Genomic DNA, 11,136 nt, shown 5'->3' with positions numbered 1-11,136 from the left:
AGAGCATCATTAATCGAGAACGACTCAACGTTTCTCAAAAAAACCAAAAAAAATATTTTTTTTATAAATTATTATTATTTATTTATTTCCTCATTGCTGTTTCACTTAACAAGTGACACATGTCACACTTGTTCTGAGAATCGATTCTCAAGTGACTTGGGAAAGAAACGATTCCTTTCTTTTTTTCCTTCTCTCTCTTCCTTTTATTATTTTCTAATAAGAGTATCTGAGAGAGTTACTCCCAGTAATCATGGTCTTAACGAGGCGCTAAAGTGGAATTACCCTTTTGGCATGCTCATGAGTTGCATTTGAGACAAGCTATATCCATTAGCCTTCCTCCTTGTTTCGACCAAAAGTAAGAAAGCTTACTGTAATGTTTGGATTAATGTATTCAAGTACTCATAGTGAAAATTTTGATTAGTTAGCTTTGTTAATTTGATTTTTTTTTGTTCAAAAGTTAATTTGATTTTTCTTTCTTTGTGTTTATTTGGCTACGTGGGATTCTAAAGTTCAGATAACTGATGTGAAAAAAAAAGTAAGGAAACTAATTGAATAATAGAGGTCCCTAAACTGTTCTTGCTTCTCAGCATCTCATCATCTTTGATGATTCGAGTTGTTTGTGCATCGCCATTGTCATGATGTTTAGAATAATTTATTTTAGGAAAACCATCATCTTAATCATGTGTCATCAAAGGGTGATTGTATCGTATAACTCTCAAGATGATGTAACACAACATGAATCAGAATTGATGCATAACAATTGTGATATTTTACCGATATGGATTGAAACTAAAACCTAACCATGTGGCCATTCGTGTTCTTGAATGGCTCTTAGCAATATTTGGCTATCGGAATTTGTTCGTTTTGTTATAAGAGAATAAATTATTAGAGAGAAGCGATGAGAACTGAGTGGAGTAGGACCAAAAAGTGCAATAAAGTGGTGTTCTTCGTAATGGAAGAACAAAGTAGGGAGGAGAATCGTGTGATTTCACTGTGGTGCTTTTGAATTTTGATTTTTGAGTTAGTGCCCAGGTTCCGGGAACCAAATTCTTATCTTAGTTAAAAAAATATCTTGCGAATTATTATAATCTTCCACTAAATAATCGAATTATCTAAAAAAAGAGTTTCTTAGAAATTCTTGTTGTTTGTTGATGTGTTCTCTATTGAACACTCTAGTTAACAATACTCTGTTTAACGTCCTAAATTTGGGATTTTAGATATTTTGCCAGCTAAACGAATAAAAACTTTAAAAAGTGATTTTAATAAGGAAAAATGATTGTCAGCTATTTGAAGTATATGTCACATAACCACACATACAAACAATATAAATGTTTTATTAATTATGTGAACTATTGTCATCACATAAGTACATCCATAAACAAACATAGGTTATGTGTACAACACTATAAATATTAAATTTTGGCCGGAATTCGGCGTTGACCAGTGTTGACCGGCATTAACCAATGTTGACCAGAAAAAAATATTCAAAAAAAATGTTTTTTTCTTTTTTCTTAAAAAACATTTTTTTTTTGTTTTATGTACTTTTGATAAATAAATAAAAAGATTAAATAATTTGTATAATTTACAAAAACAAAATATGACAACAAAAAATTATACGACAAAAAAATACAAGAAAATTATATACAAAAAAAGATTAAAAATTATATGACAAACAAAATTTGTGATATATCTAGTAACTAATTTTGTTAATACAGAAAATATATCAAAAATAATATAATAAAACTATACAACCAAAAGTTTATGTGTAGTAGATTTTTTCATAAAACTATAACAAATCTATACATTTTCCTTTTAAAAATTATTTTTTATTTTGTATTTTTAAAGGTGGGGTTTTTAAATATATTTTTTCTTTTTACTATAAGATTATGTCATTTGAAATATATCCAAAACATTACCAACTATTTCTTTGTTTCTAATAAGAAAAACAAAGGAAGAAAATAATGAAAATTTTATTTATTTACATAAAAGACATATATCAAGAAGATAGTTAAAAAACAAAAGTTGATTTTGTAAAATCAAAGGTTGATCTATTAAAATCAAAGAAATAGTTGGCAATGCTTTGGATATATTTCAAATGACATAATCTTATAAATAAGTAAAAAAATATATTTAAAACCCCCATCTTTGAAAAAACAAAACAAAAAAATGATTTTTAAAACTAAAAGGTATACATTTGTTATAGTTTTATAAAAAAATCTACTACACATAAAATTTTGGTGGTATAGTTTTATTATATTATTTTTGGTATATTTTCTGTATTAACAAAATTAGTTACTAGATACACTACAAATTTTATTTGTCATAAAATTTTTAATTATTTTTGGTACATAATTTTCTTATATTTTTTTGTCATATAACTTTTTGTTGTTATATTTTGTTTTTGTAAAATTATACAAATCATTTAATTAATTAATTTATTTATAATAAATATATAAAAACAAAAAAATATTATTTTTAGGAAAAATTGCTTTTCAACACTGGTCAACGCTGGTCAACACTGGTATGTTGGCGTACAATTGAACTAGTTTGCAATCAGTTTTCCTTTTAGTAACGCTGACCAAATCAAAAGGCAAATTTAGATATGAAAACATGAGATGATCATGCGGATGGGAATTTGGTTCTGCACGGTGGCAAGTCGTACACCATATACCTTTTTCCCTATTTTATTCAATCATCCATAAAGGTTATTACTAAATAAATATCTCGAGATATTTCTGCACTAGAGAATCACAAGATCCTTATCTCTCTCACTCTCTCTCCATTGTGTTTTTAATCTAAAAAAAAATCCAAGAAAAGTGCATAAAAAGCTCTGTACTTTATGCCTCTCTCACCCAATCACTTCACAACTTCTTCAATAATCCAACCTTCCCTTCACGAGCGTGTTCATTGACATCAGATAGATTCGTCTACGGTGACACACACACTCTTGTTACTCGTGTGGTGTTGAGACAGAACCTTACTCACCTATATAGCCTAGGTGTCCCAATTTTATCAGAAGATATTTACTATAAATATCTGATTTCTCTCACACTGCGAAAATCCAAAACATAAAAAAAACAAAACAAAATTAAATTATTATGAAGAGGAACGGCGATACGAAACGGCGGAGGAACGTGGCGGAGGAAGCAGAGCATGGAGGAGAAGATCCGGCGATGTGGGAGAATCTTGACCGGAATTTCAGACAAGTGCAATCAGTTCTGGACAGAAACAGGTCGCTCATCCAACAAGTCAACGACAATCATCAATCGCGGATGGCTGATAACATGTCGAAAAACGTGGCTTTGATTCAAGAACTCAACGGAAACATCTCGAAGGTTGTCAACATGTATTCTGATCTCAACACTAGTTTTGCTTCGGGGTTTGGAAAGAACGGCCACGACGGTGGTGGCGCTGCCGGAACCAGAGCTTGATGATACCGGAATCCTATTGTTTCTTCTTAGTTGGACCGGCCGGTTTGAGAATTTTGAATCGGTCCGGTTCAAGCTATGATGATAAATTATATAAACAAAAGTTATTATATATCTTAGTTTTTATTGCAATGATTGTCGTTAGAATAATCCGTGTGGGAGCAAACCCATCTATTGGGTTATTTTAATTATGGTTTCGAGTCTTTTTCAATGTGTCTCTACTGCAATTTCTCTAATGATAATAATAAAAATTAGATTACTTATCTTTTTTTCTGGTTTGATTCCATTTTGAGACTTTTCTCATGTGACCTCGATAGCAACGAAGGCTTGTGGTCAGATTGTTGCAACTTGGAGTAAGTAATTTCGTCACCTAGTGATGCAATTTGGTATGCATGTATACTGATGTTAAAAACTATTGTTTTGTATTGACTTTTCACAAGGTTGTGTCTTAGAGAACTCTAGTATCAAAAGTTTACACGCTGTGACAATACTCTATATTATTCCCTGATAGAGCAAACAGAAACTGCAATGAACTATAGCAGAGATCATTATTCAAAATTTAGGCAAACTATTCAAGATTCACTAACAATTAGGGATGGAACGATCTTAAGAAGACTAAAAGACCATTGTTATTGGAATTCGAATTCGAATCCGATACAAACATATTACTGAAGTTAATTAATAAGTGCAATCATGTAAAGGAGGGGTAAAAGGGCATAAGCATGTCAAACATAGATGACCAAACCTAAGTTGCTTTCTATTAGAATGATAAGTGTAGCTAGTGCATCAAATAAGTAACCTCTATTCTTCCCCCCATCACCTTTTTCGGCTTGGGATCTCAGTTTATGCCATAAGATTAAATAAATACTCAGATCATCATAAAGTAATCAAGTTCTCCCTCTCTTTCTCTCTGAGTGTATTTATAGATAATTATGTTTGATTGGTGGAAATCTAGCCAAAACCAAGCGGTTTCGTGTAGGTTTTTTATGTTCAGTTTTATTTCCCATAGTGGGCAGAAAAACCAAAACAACAAGCAAGCATATGTTATGTTGTGGTGGACACAAAATGTGTTTGATCATAAACATCAAACATCAATTGATTGCATTATTGTTGATGATACTGAGGATACATTTTAGGGTGAATATGAAGAGGATGAATAAGTTTTCATATTCCATTTTTCATTAGATGTATATGTTGCATGGAAACTCTTTTTGAGGTCCGTTTCTCGTTTTCGAAACGTTTCGGAAACGGAAACTCGTGGAAATTCGGAAACAAGGTACAGAAACATGATTCCTAGAAAATTCTGTTCGGAAACACGATGGAAACTCCATTTTCGTTTTGGAAACACGACGAAAACTTTTTTTAGTTTGAAACTTAATAAATAAATAATTTAGAAATATAATACTTCATTAGAGATATAAAATATATAATATTATTAGTGTTTTAATTCAACTATTTAATATTTATATTTTGAAGCTGTGTTCTTTGAAGCTTTTTGATATGGTTTTTACGTTTAGTGTTTTATTATATGTATATATATATAAATATATATATATATATATATATATATGTATAGATACATATATTTCCAAAATGTTTCCATTTCCTAATTTTAAAAAAATATCGTTTCCCGTTTCCGAAACGTTTCACTTCCGCGTATCCGTTTCCGTTTTCATGCAACCTAGGATGTAATTGACAAATTAAAGATTATGTGATTATCCAAATTTTGAGCAACTTATTTAGTTTTAGTCTTTTAGAAATACACTAGATAATCAAATCTAGGGATTTTCGATGTTGACATAATACTTCATTTATTACAGACTGGCTAAAGCCTTCTCCACCTTGACATCTACTGGCTAAAGCCTTCTCCAGATATTTTGTTTTTTTTTCGAACATGATGGTGTTCATCCGTTATGTGATGGTGGTGACTATGACATAGTGCATGCCCTTGACCATATAAATCGTCGGAGCAATATCTTGTCCTTTATATTTGTTGTCTTATTGGACCATTGGATTTTGTTTATATTTTTAGTTATGTAAAACCTTTTTCTTCATAGAATTCCCTTTCTTATTGGACCATTGGATTTTGTTTTTTTTTTTTTTTTTTTTTTTCAAGAAGTTCATATAGAGGCTAATCGTTTGAATTCTAGGGAAAACAAATGACTTCGTCGTATTTTCCAAATTAGCAACATCGACTGTCGATTGTGGCATAACAGTTTTCACCAATGTGTCCGAACCCATTACAATACCAAACCCAATAGTATTTTAGTGGAGTACTGAGTTTTTTTTAGTCTATTTAATCAAACTCGTATGGGCTTCCGGCTTGACTAGCCTATCTTATTGGATAATTTAAAATTTAATTAAGCAAGTTGTGTATGTCATCGAACTTGTGTGAACATTTATTTTAGTCATCAAATTCTCGTTAACAAAGTAGAAATTTCCATATATTTTTTGTCTAACAAAAAAACTTTGAACTAAATATCCGATAAAATAGGTCTTTACAACTCAAACGAATACGACACTTGCTCAAAAAGTCCAAATGATATTGCACACAACCACACATATGAGTATATGACACACCACTTATTAACATGTATCATGTATGTTGAGTTTTTGATTTTTATGCATTCTTCTTCTGCCACACGAGCGCTCTAATTTCCAAAACTGATATCAAAATGACTTGTGTGTATTTGTGCATGATAAACCTAGTTCTTTGTCAAATAAAGACATTTTAACTATCACAATGTACTATACACTTTCTTTGTAGCCATGATCCATCAACGTTGTACTGAATCTTAGATCTTATAAATTAGACTAGACACCACAACTCAATAATACAACGAGTGACTAACTATCCAATTGAAGAACAATCCAACTCACCAACTTTTCAGAATGTCAACCCTCCCAAAATACCATTGCCAATGATTAGCTAAATAAATATATTTTGAATATTTAAAAATCATTTCTAAAACAAGAAATTTTAGTATATATGTATGTACGTAATCAGTAGGTAATTAATGACAGACTAAAACCAAATAATTTGTGGGAAACCTGATTTCCAATTGAATCAGTTAGCCTTGTCTCTAGCTATATATTTTCAAATTTAATAATCAGGATTTCAAACAAAGGTCGTACCACTCTGAAACTATTTCTTTATACGGTTCAACAAACCTGATTATATATATAAAATACAACAATCTCAAGATTTCATATGGTTGAATAATAAAATATTAATTCCATTCAAAGATATCTGACAATATAATCTTAAAAAAACATCGGAATAATCCATTGAGTAAAACAAACAAAAAAAAATGAAGTAAAATAAGATAGCAGATGCAGAGAGCAGAGAATACTGAATCCCTTAGGCTTCAAGCGATAGAAACAATTGATAGCACATTAGGTACCACCACAGTCCAGATGTCATGTCCCGTCACTCACTATATAAAAAACTTTTTATTTTTTTTCTCTTTTAAAACTTATGAAAAAGTTTCCAATTTAACCGATCTCAAAGCTTAGTAATTACACTCAATGCCACTCCTCTTCACACTTTCTCTCGCTTCTCTCTCTCTCTCTCCCTCGATCTCCCAAAATCTCTCTCTGTTAGGTTTTTTAATTTCTTTCAGCTTCTGGGTTTTTATCTCCGTAAACTGTAGTTGGGCTAGGGTCTTGAGCTCCGTTCCTCGACAATGGCGGTTTCTTTGAGAAAGCTCGTGTATTCTTCCTTTTATTAACAAAAAAAAGTGAACTTTACTCTTTTTCTTCTTCCCTTTCAACATAGTACTTTCAAATGGGAAATTGCTGCAAAATGTATTTGCAAGTTAAGGTTTTTAAACTTGTGAAAGTTTCAATTTTTCGTTTCAATTTGTAGACAAAAATAATTTAACTTTTAGGATAATTATTTTCCGTTGGGAGTAAATTGGAAGCTAAGTTAGGTTTTTTTTTTTAGTCTGTCTATTTGATCTGTAAGTTTGGTGAGCAATGAATCGAAGTTTTAGCGCGAAAGAGTCTCTATTGCTGGATTCAGCAGAGAGGCAAAGGCAACAACTTAGAGCTTCTTTGATGGCTGAGAAAGATGAAGAGCTTTCTATGTTTCTTGAGATGAGACGTCGTGAGAAAGAGCAGGAGAATCTTCTTCTTAACAACAACCCTGATGAGTTTGATTCTCCTTTAGGTATATATATGATATGTTTTTTAATTTCTTTCTAAATTTGTGGCATCATGTTGTTTTTGAGTTTGGTGTAGAAGGTTGTTGATTAGGAATTGATGGGGGTTTGATCTGTTTAGGTTCAAAGCCTGGAACTTCACCGGTTTTTAACATCTCAAGTGGGGCTCCACCGCCTCGGAAGACTGCTACTCCTGATGATTTTCTCAATTCTGAAGGCGATAAAAATGACTATGAATGGTAACTTTTTTAGTCACATTTTTTTTCATGTTGCGATGCTGTGGTTCATAATTTCTCAGTATGTGAACATATTCACCGGTGATGGTTTGAATTTTGTTAGCCACCTTAAGTGGAAGCGGTTTAAGTATTCTTTTTGATAGTATTAGTTAGTGATTTGCTTTATCTTAACCATGAGGTTCTGAAGTTATGTATATGTGGTAGTTTTGTTGATAATTGATGTATGTTGCCTAGTAGTTTTGTTTCCTTGAAATTGTATTGTTTCTTCACATTTTATCAAATTGTCAATATAAGGTATCTGTTGAGAATCATTAGACTCGAATTTGGCGTCAGAATTTGGAACCCTTTGTTTTTTTGAGGTCTGCGAGTCTTGCACTGGATGCTTATCCAGTTTAGATTTTGCTGCATTAAGTGTTCATCATCTCTGTGAATGATGCAGCATATTCTATTATGTCTTTCATATGCTTTCTTGAATAGTATACCATTTATCTGTTTATCATTTCGACTCTTAACTTCTCCTTGTGTCTTTTGAAGGCTTCTGACCCCTCCAGGTACTCCTCTGTTTCCATCGCTGGAGATGGAATCACATAGGACTATGATGAGTCAGACTGGTGATGCAAAGAGTCGCCCGGCTACATTGACTTCTAGGGTAAGAATATTATTGCTTAGTGTTCTGACCTCTTTTATCAACTCCTGGATACTAGATAAACAACCTAAAGTAGTGCAACCAGTGTTAAAATAAAGCTCTGCTGTTATTGTTTATATGAACCACCACTGCTGGTTTTAACCTACCGCATCAGTCTGTGACGTTTACATCTCAAGTTCCATAGATTTTTTTTTTTGTTTAGAGTAGCACACTTTCAGTTAATATCCTAAATCAATTCTTGTATGTTACACGGTAGTTGAATGTTTTAGTTGATAGATCTCTGAAATTTTTGTTTTTCTATATTTAGAATCATTACTTCGTTATGGTAACCTATGAATTATCTGTCGTAGCTGGCGAATTCCTCAACAGAGCCTGCTGCAAGGAACCATTTAACATCTAGGCAACAAACTTCTTCTCCTGGATTGAGCTCTTCCAGTGGAGCAAGTCGTAGACCTTCATCGTCTGGAGGACCTGGATCAAGACCTGCCACACCCACTGGAAGATCATCAACACTGACGACAAATTCAAAATCCTCAAGGCCTTCAACACCGACTTCGCGAGCCACCGTCTCCTCAACCACTCGACCTTCTTTGACTAGCTCTAGGTCCACAGTATCTGCATCGAGTAAGCCCACACCTATGAGTAGGTCAACAAGTTTATCATCTAGGCTCACACCTACTACATCTAAGCCGACTACTTCAACTACTAGATCTGCTGGTTCAGCCACTAGATCTACCCCCAGCACCACCACAAAATCTGCAGGTCCTTCAAGGTCTACAACACCTCTGTCAAGATCAACTGCCAGATCTTCAACACCAACCTCAAGACCCACACTTCCTCCGTCTAAAACCATATCAAGGTCATCTACACCAACTCGCCGTCCAATTGCTTCTACAAGTGCTGCAACTGCTACAGCAAAGCCAACAATATCCCAAATCAAGCCTTCTTCTCCAGCGCCAGCAAAGCCTATGCCAACACCATCTAAGAACCCTGCTTTATCTCGTGCAGCATCTCCTACAGTGAGGTCAAGACCATGGAAGCCATCAGACATGCCTGGTTTCTCATTAGAAACTCCTCCAAATCTAAGGACAACATTACCCGAAAGGCCACTTTCAGCAACAAGAGGCAGACCCGGAGCTCCAAGCCCTCGTTCTGGTTCTGTCGAGCCAGGGGGTCCTCCAGGAGGAAGACCAAGAAGGCAATCATGTTCACCATCAAGAGGAAGAGCACCAATGTACTCTAGTGGTAGCTCTGTTCCTGCGGTTAATCGTGGATATTCCAGAGCCAGTGACAATGTCAGTCCGGTGATGATGGGCACAAAAATGGTAGAGAGAGTAATAAACATGCGGAAACTTGCTCCTCCCAGATCAGATGACAAGGGTTCTCCTCATGGTAACTTGTCTGCAAAGTCTTCATCACCAGACAGTGCAGGATTTGGAAGAACGCTCTCCAAGAAGTCCCTTGATATGGCAATAAGGCATATGGTATGCATTTCTCTCTCTTCTCTCTTCCTCAGTGGTGGGAATTGTGTTTTAAACTGATGATCAAACGTTTTGATGAAAACAGGATATACGTAGAACTATTCCAGGGAATCTGAGACCACTAATGACGAACATTCCAGCATCATCAATGTACAGTGTGAGGTCTGGACATACACGTGGTAGACCAATGAATGTTTCAGATTCTTCTCCACTAGCAACAAGCAGCAACGCTAGCTCGGAGATAAGTGTCTGCAACAACAATGGCATTTGCTTAGAGGCAAGTGAAAAGGAAGACGACGCAGGCAGCGAGAGAGGTTGCAGGTCCCCTGCAAGCTTACAAGGGAGATGAAGGAAGAAAGAAAAGAAAAGCCTATTGTAAAACGTTCACCTTTGAGATTCTCTTTTCTTTATTGTTTGTGAGTTTTTATTATCACACGAGTTTGATGATGATATGTGAAGTAGCGTTTTAACGTTTTATGTAAACCTCTCCACTCTCGTCTCTACGTTTTAACCCTAAAATGGATGGATCCTTTAACCTATTGATTTGAGATTTAACCACTTTTCAATGGTTTCAGATTGGATATAAATTAAATGAAAATATCACATGAACCATACAATCTCTCAGCTGTTTACAAATTATAACACATCATGAAATGCAAAGACTGAATTCACACTGAAAAACAGAACTAAAGAGGGTTTAAAGCAGCAGCAACCGCCTCCGTGGGCTTGGTGAACCAAAGAGGGTTTCAAACCAATCTTGAGGTGGAGTATATTAGAGATTGATCATTGATATGTGAAGTAGCGTTTTGACGTTTTACGTGTACCCCTCCTTTAACCGATTCATTTGAGATATTAACCACTTTTCAATGGCTTCTGATTGAATTTAAATAAACATGAAAAATATCATTCCAATACGACAGTTATGTTAATAATAACAACATTCCACGCATGACCCATAACAATCCTCAGCTGTTTATAACACATAATGAAATGTAAAGACCGAATTCACACAGATGTAAACAAGGAAAAAAAGAAAACCAAAGAGGGTTATTTTAAGCAGCGGCAACGGCCTCGGTGGGTTTGGTTTCGGGAACATTCTTTGGAGGAGTAGGAGGAGCAATGGCATCAGATGGAGGTTGAGAAGTGAGCTTCAGGTGAGAAGGTGGGTTGTGTTTGAGCTTC

General features: G+C 34.2%; 3 protein-coding genes across 3 annotated transcripts in view; 2 read left to right on the top strand and 1 right to left on the bottom strand.

The window, feature by feature from the left end:
* On the top strand, positions 2,770–3,696 carry LOC104782471 (protein EARLY FLOWERING 4). Its single transcript, XM_010507408.2, has one exon. It carries the CDS (start codon positions 3,099–3,101, stop codon positions 3,429–3,431), a length of 333 nt encoding a protein of 110 aa, XP_010505710.1. The 5' UTR covers positions 2,770–3,098; the 3' UTR covers positions 3,432–3,696.
* LOC104782470 (flocculation protein FLO11-like) lies at positions 6,940–10,493 on the top strand. Its single transcript, XM_010507407.2, has 5 exons — positions 6,940–7,599; positions 7,713–7,830; positions 8,362–8,476; positions 8,824–9,957; positions 10,040–10,493. Exons 1-5 carry the CDS (start codon positions 7,407–7,409, stop codon positions 10,301–10,303), a joined length of 1,824 nt encoding a protein of 607 aa, XP_010505709.1. The 5' UTR covers positions 6,940–7,406; the 3' UTR covers positions 10,304–10,493.
* Positions 10,832–11,136, bottom strand: part of LOC104782469 (clathrin light chain 2-like) — a gene marked incomplete in the record, with an annotated part of 3,415 nt that continues 3,110 nt past the window's right edge. The window contains 1 exon segment of the mRNA XM_010507405.2: positions 10,832–11,136. Coding sequence (XP_010505707.1) covers positions 11,007–11,136 — 130 coding nt within the window.

This window comes from Camelina sativa, chromosome 4 (assembly GCF_000633955.1).
Source record: "Camelina sativa cultivar DH55 chromosome 4, Cs, whole genome shotgun sequence".
In the NCBI taxonomy this organism is placed as follows: domain Eukaryota; kingdom Viridiplantae; phylum Streptophyta; class Magnoliopsida; order Brassicales; family Brassicaceae; genus Camelina; species Camelina sativa.
This window is presented reverse-complemented; position numbering and strand designations above follow the sequence as displayed.

Coding starts and splice junctions, on each gene's coding strand:
- LOC104782471 (XM_010507408.2), top strand. CDS start 3,099: ATGAAGAGGAACGGCGATACGAAACGGCGGAGGAACGTGGCGGAGGAA.
- LOC104782470 (XM_010507407.2), top strand. CDS start 7,407: ATGAATCGAAGTTTTAGCGCGAAAGAGTCTCTATTGCTGGATTCAGCA. Junction 7,600..7,712: donor TGAGTTTGATTCTCCTTTAG/GTATATATATGA, acceptor TGATCTGTTTAG/GTTCAAAGCCTGGAACTTCA. Junction 8,477..8,823: donor CGGCTACATTGACTTCTAGG/GTAAGAATATTA, acceptor TATCTGTCGTAG/CTGGCGAATTCCTCAACAGA.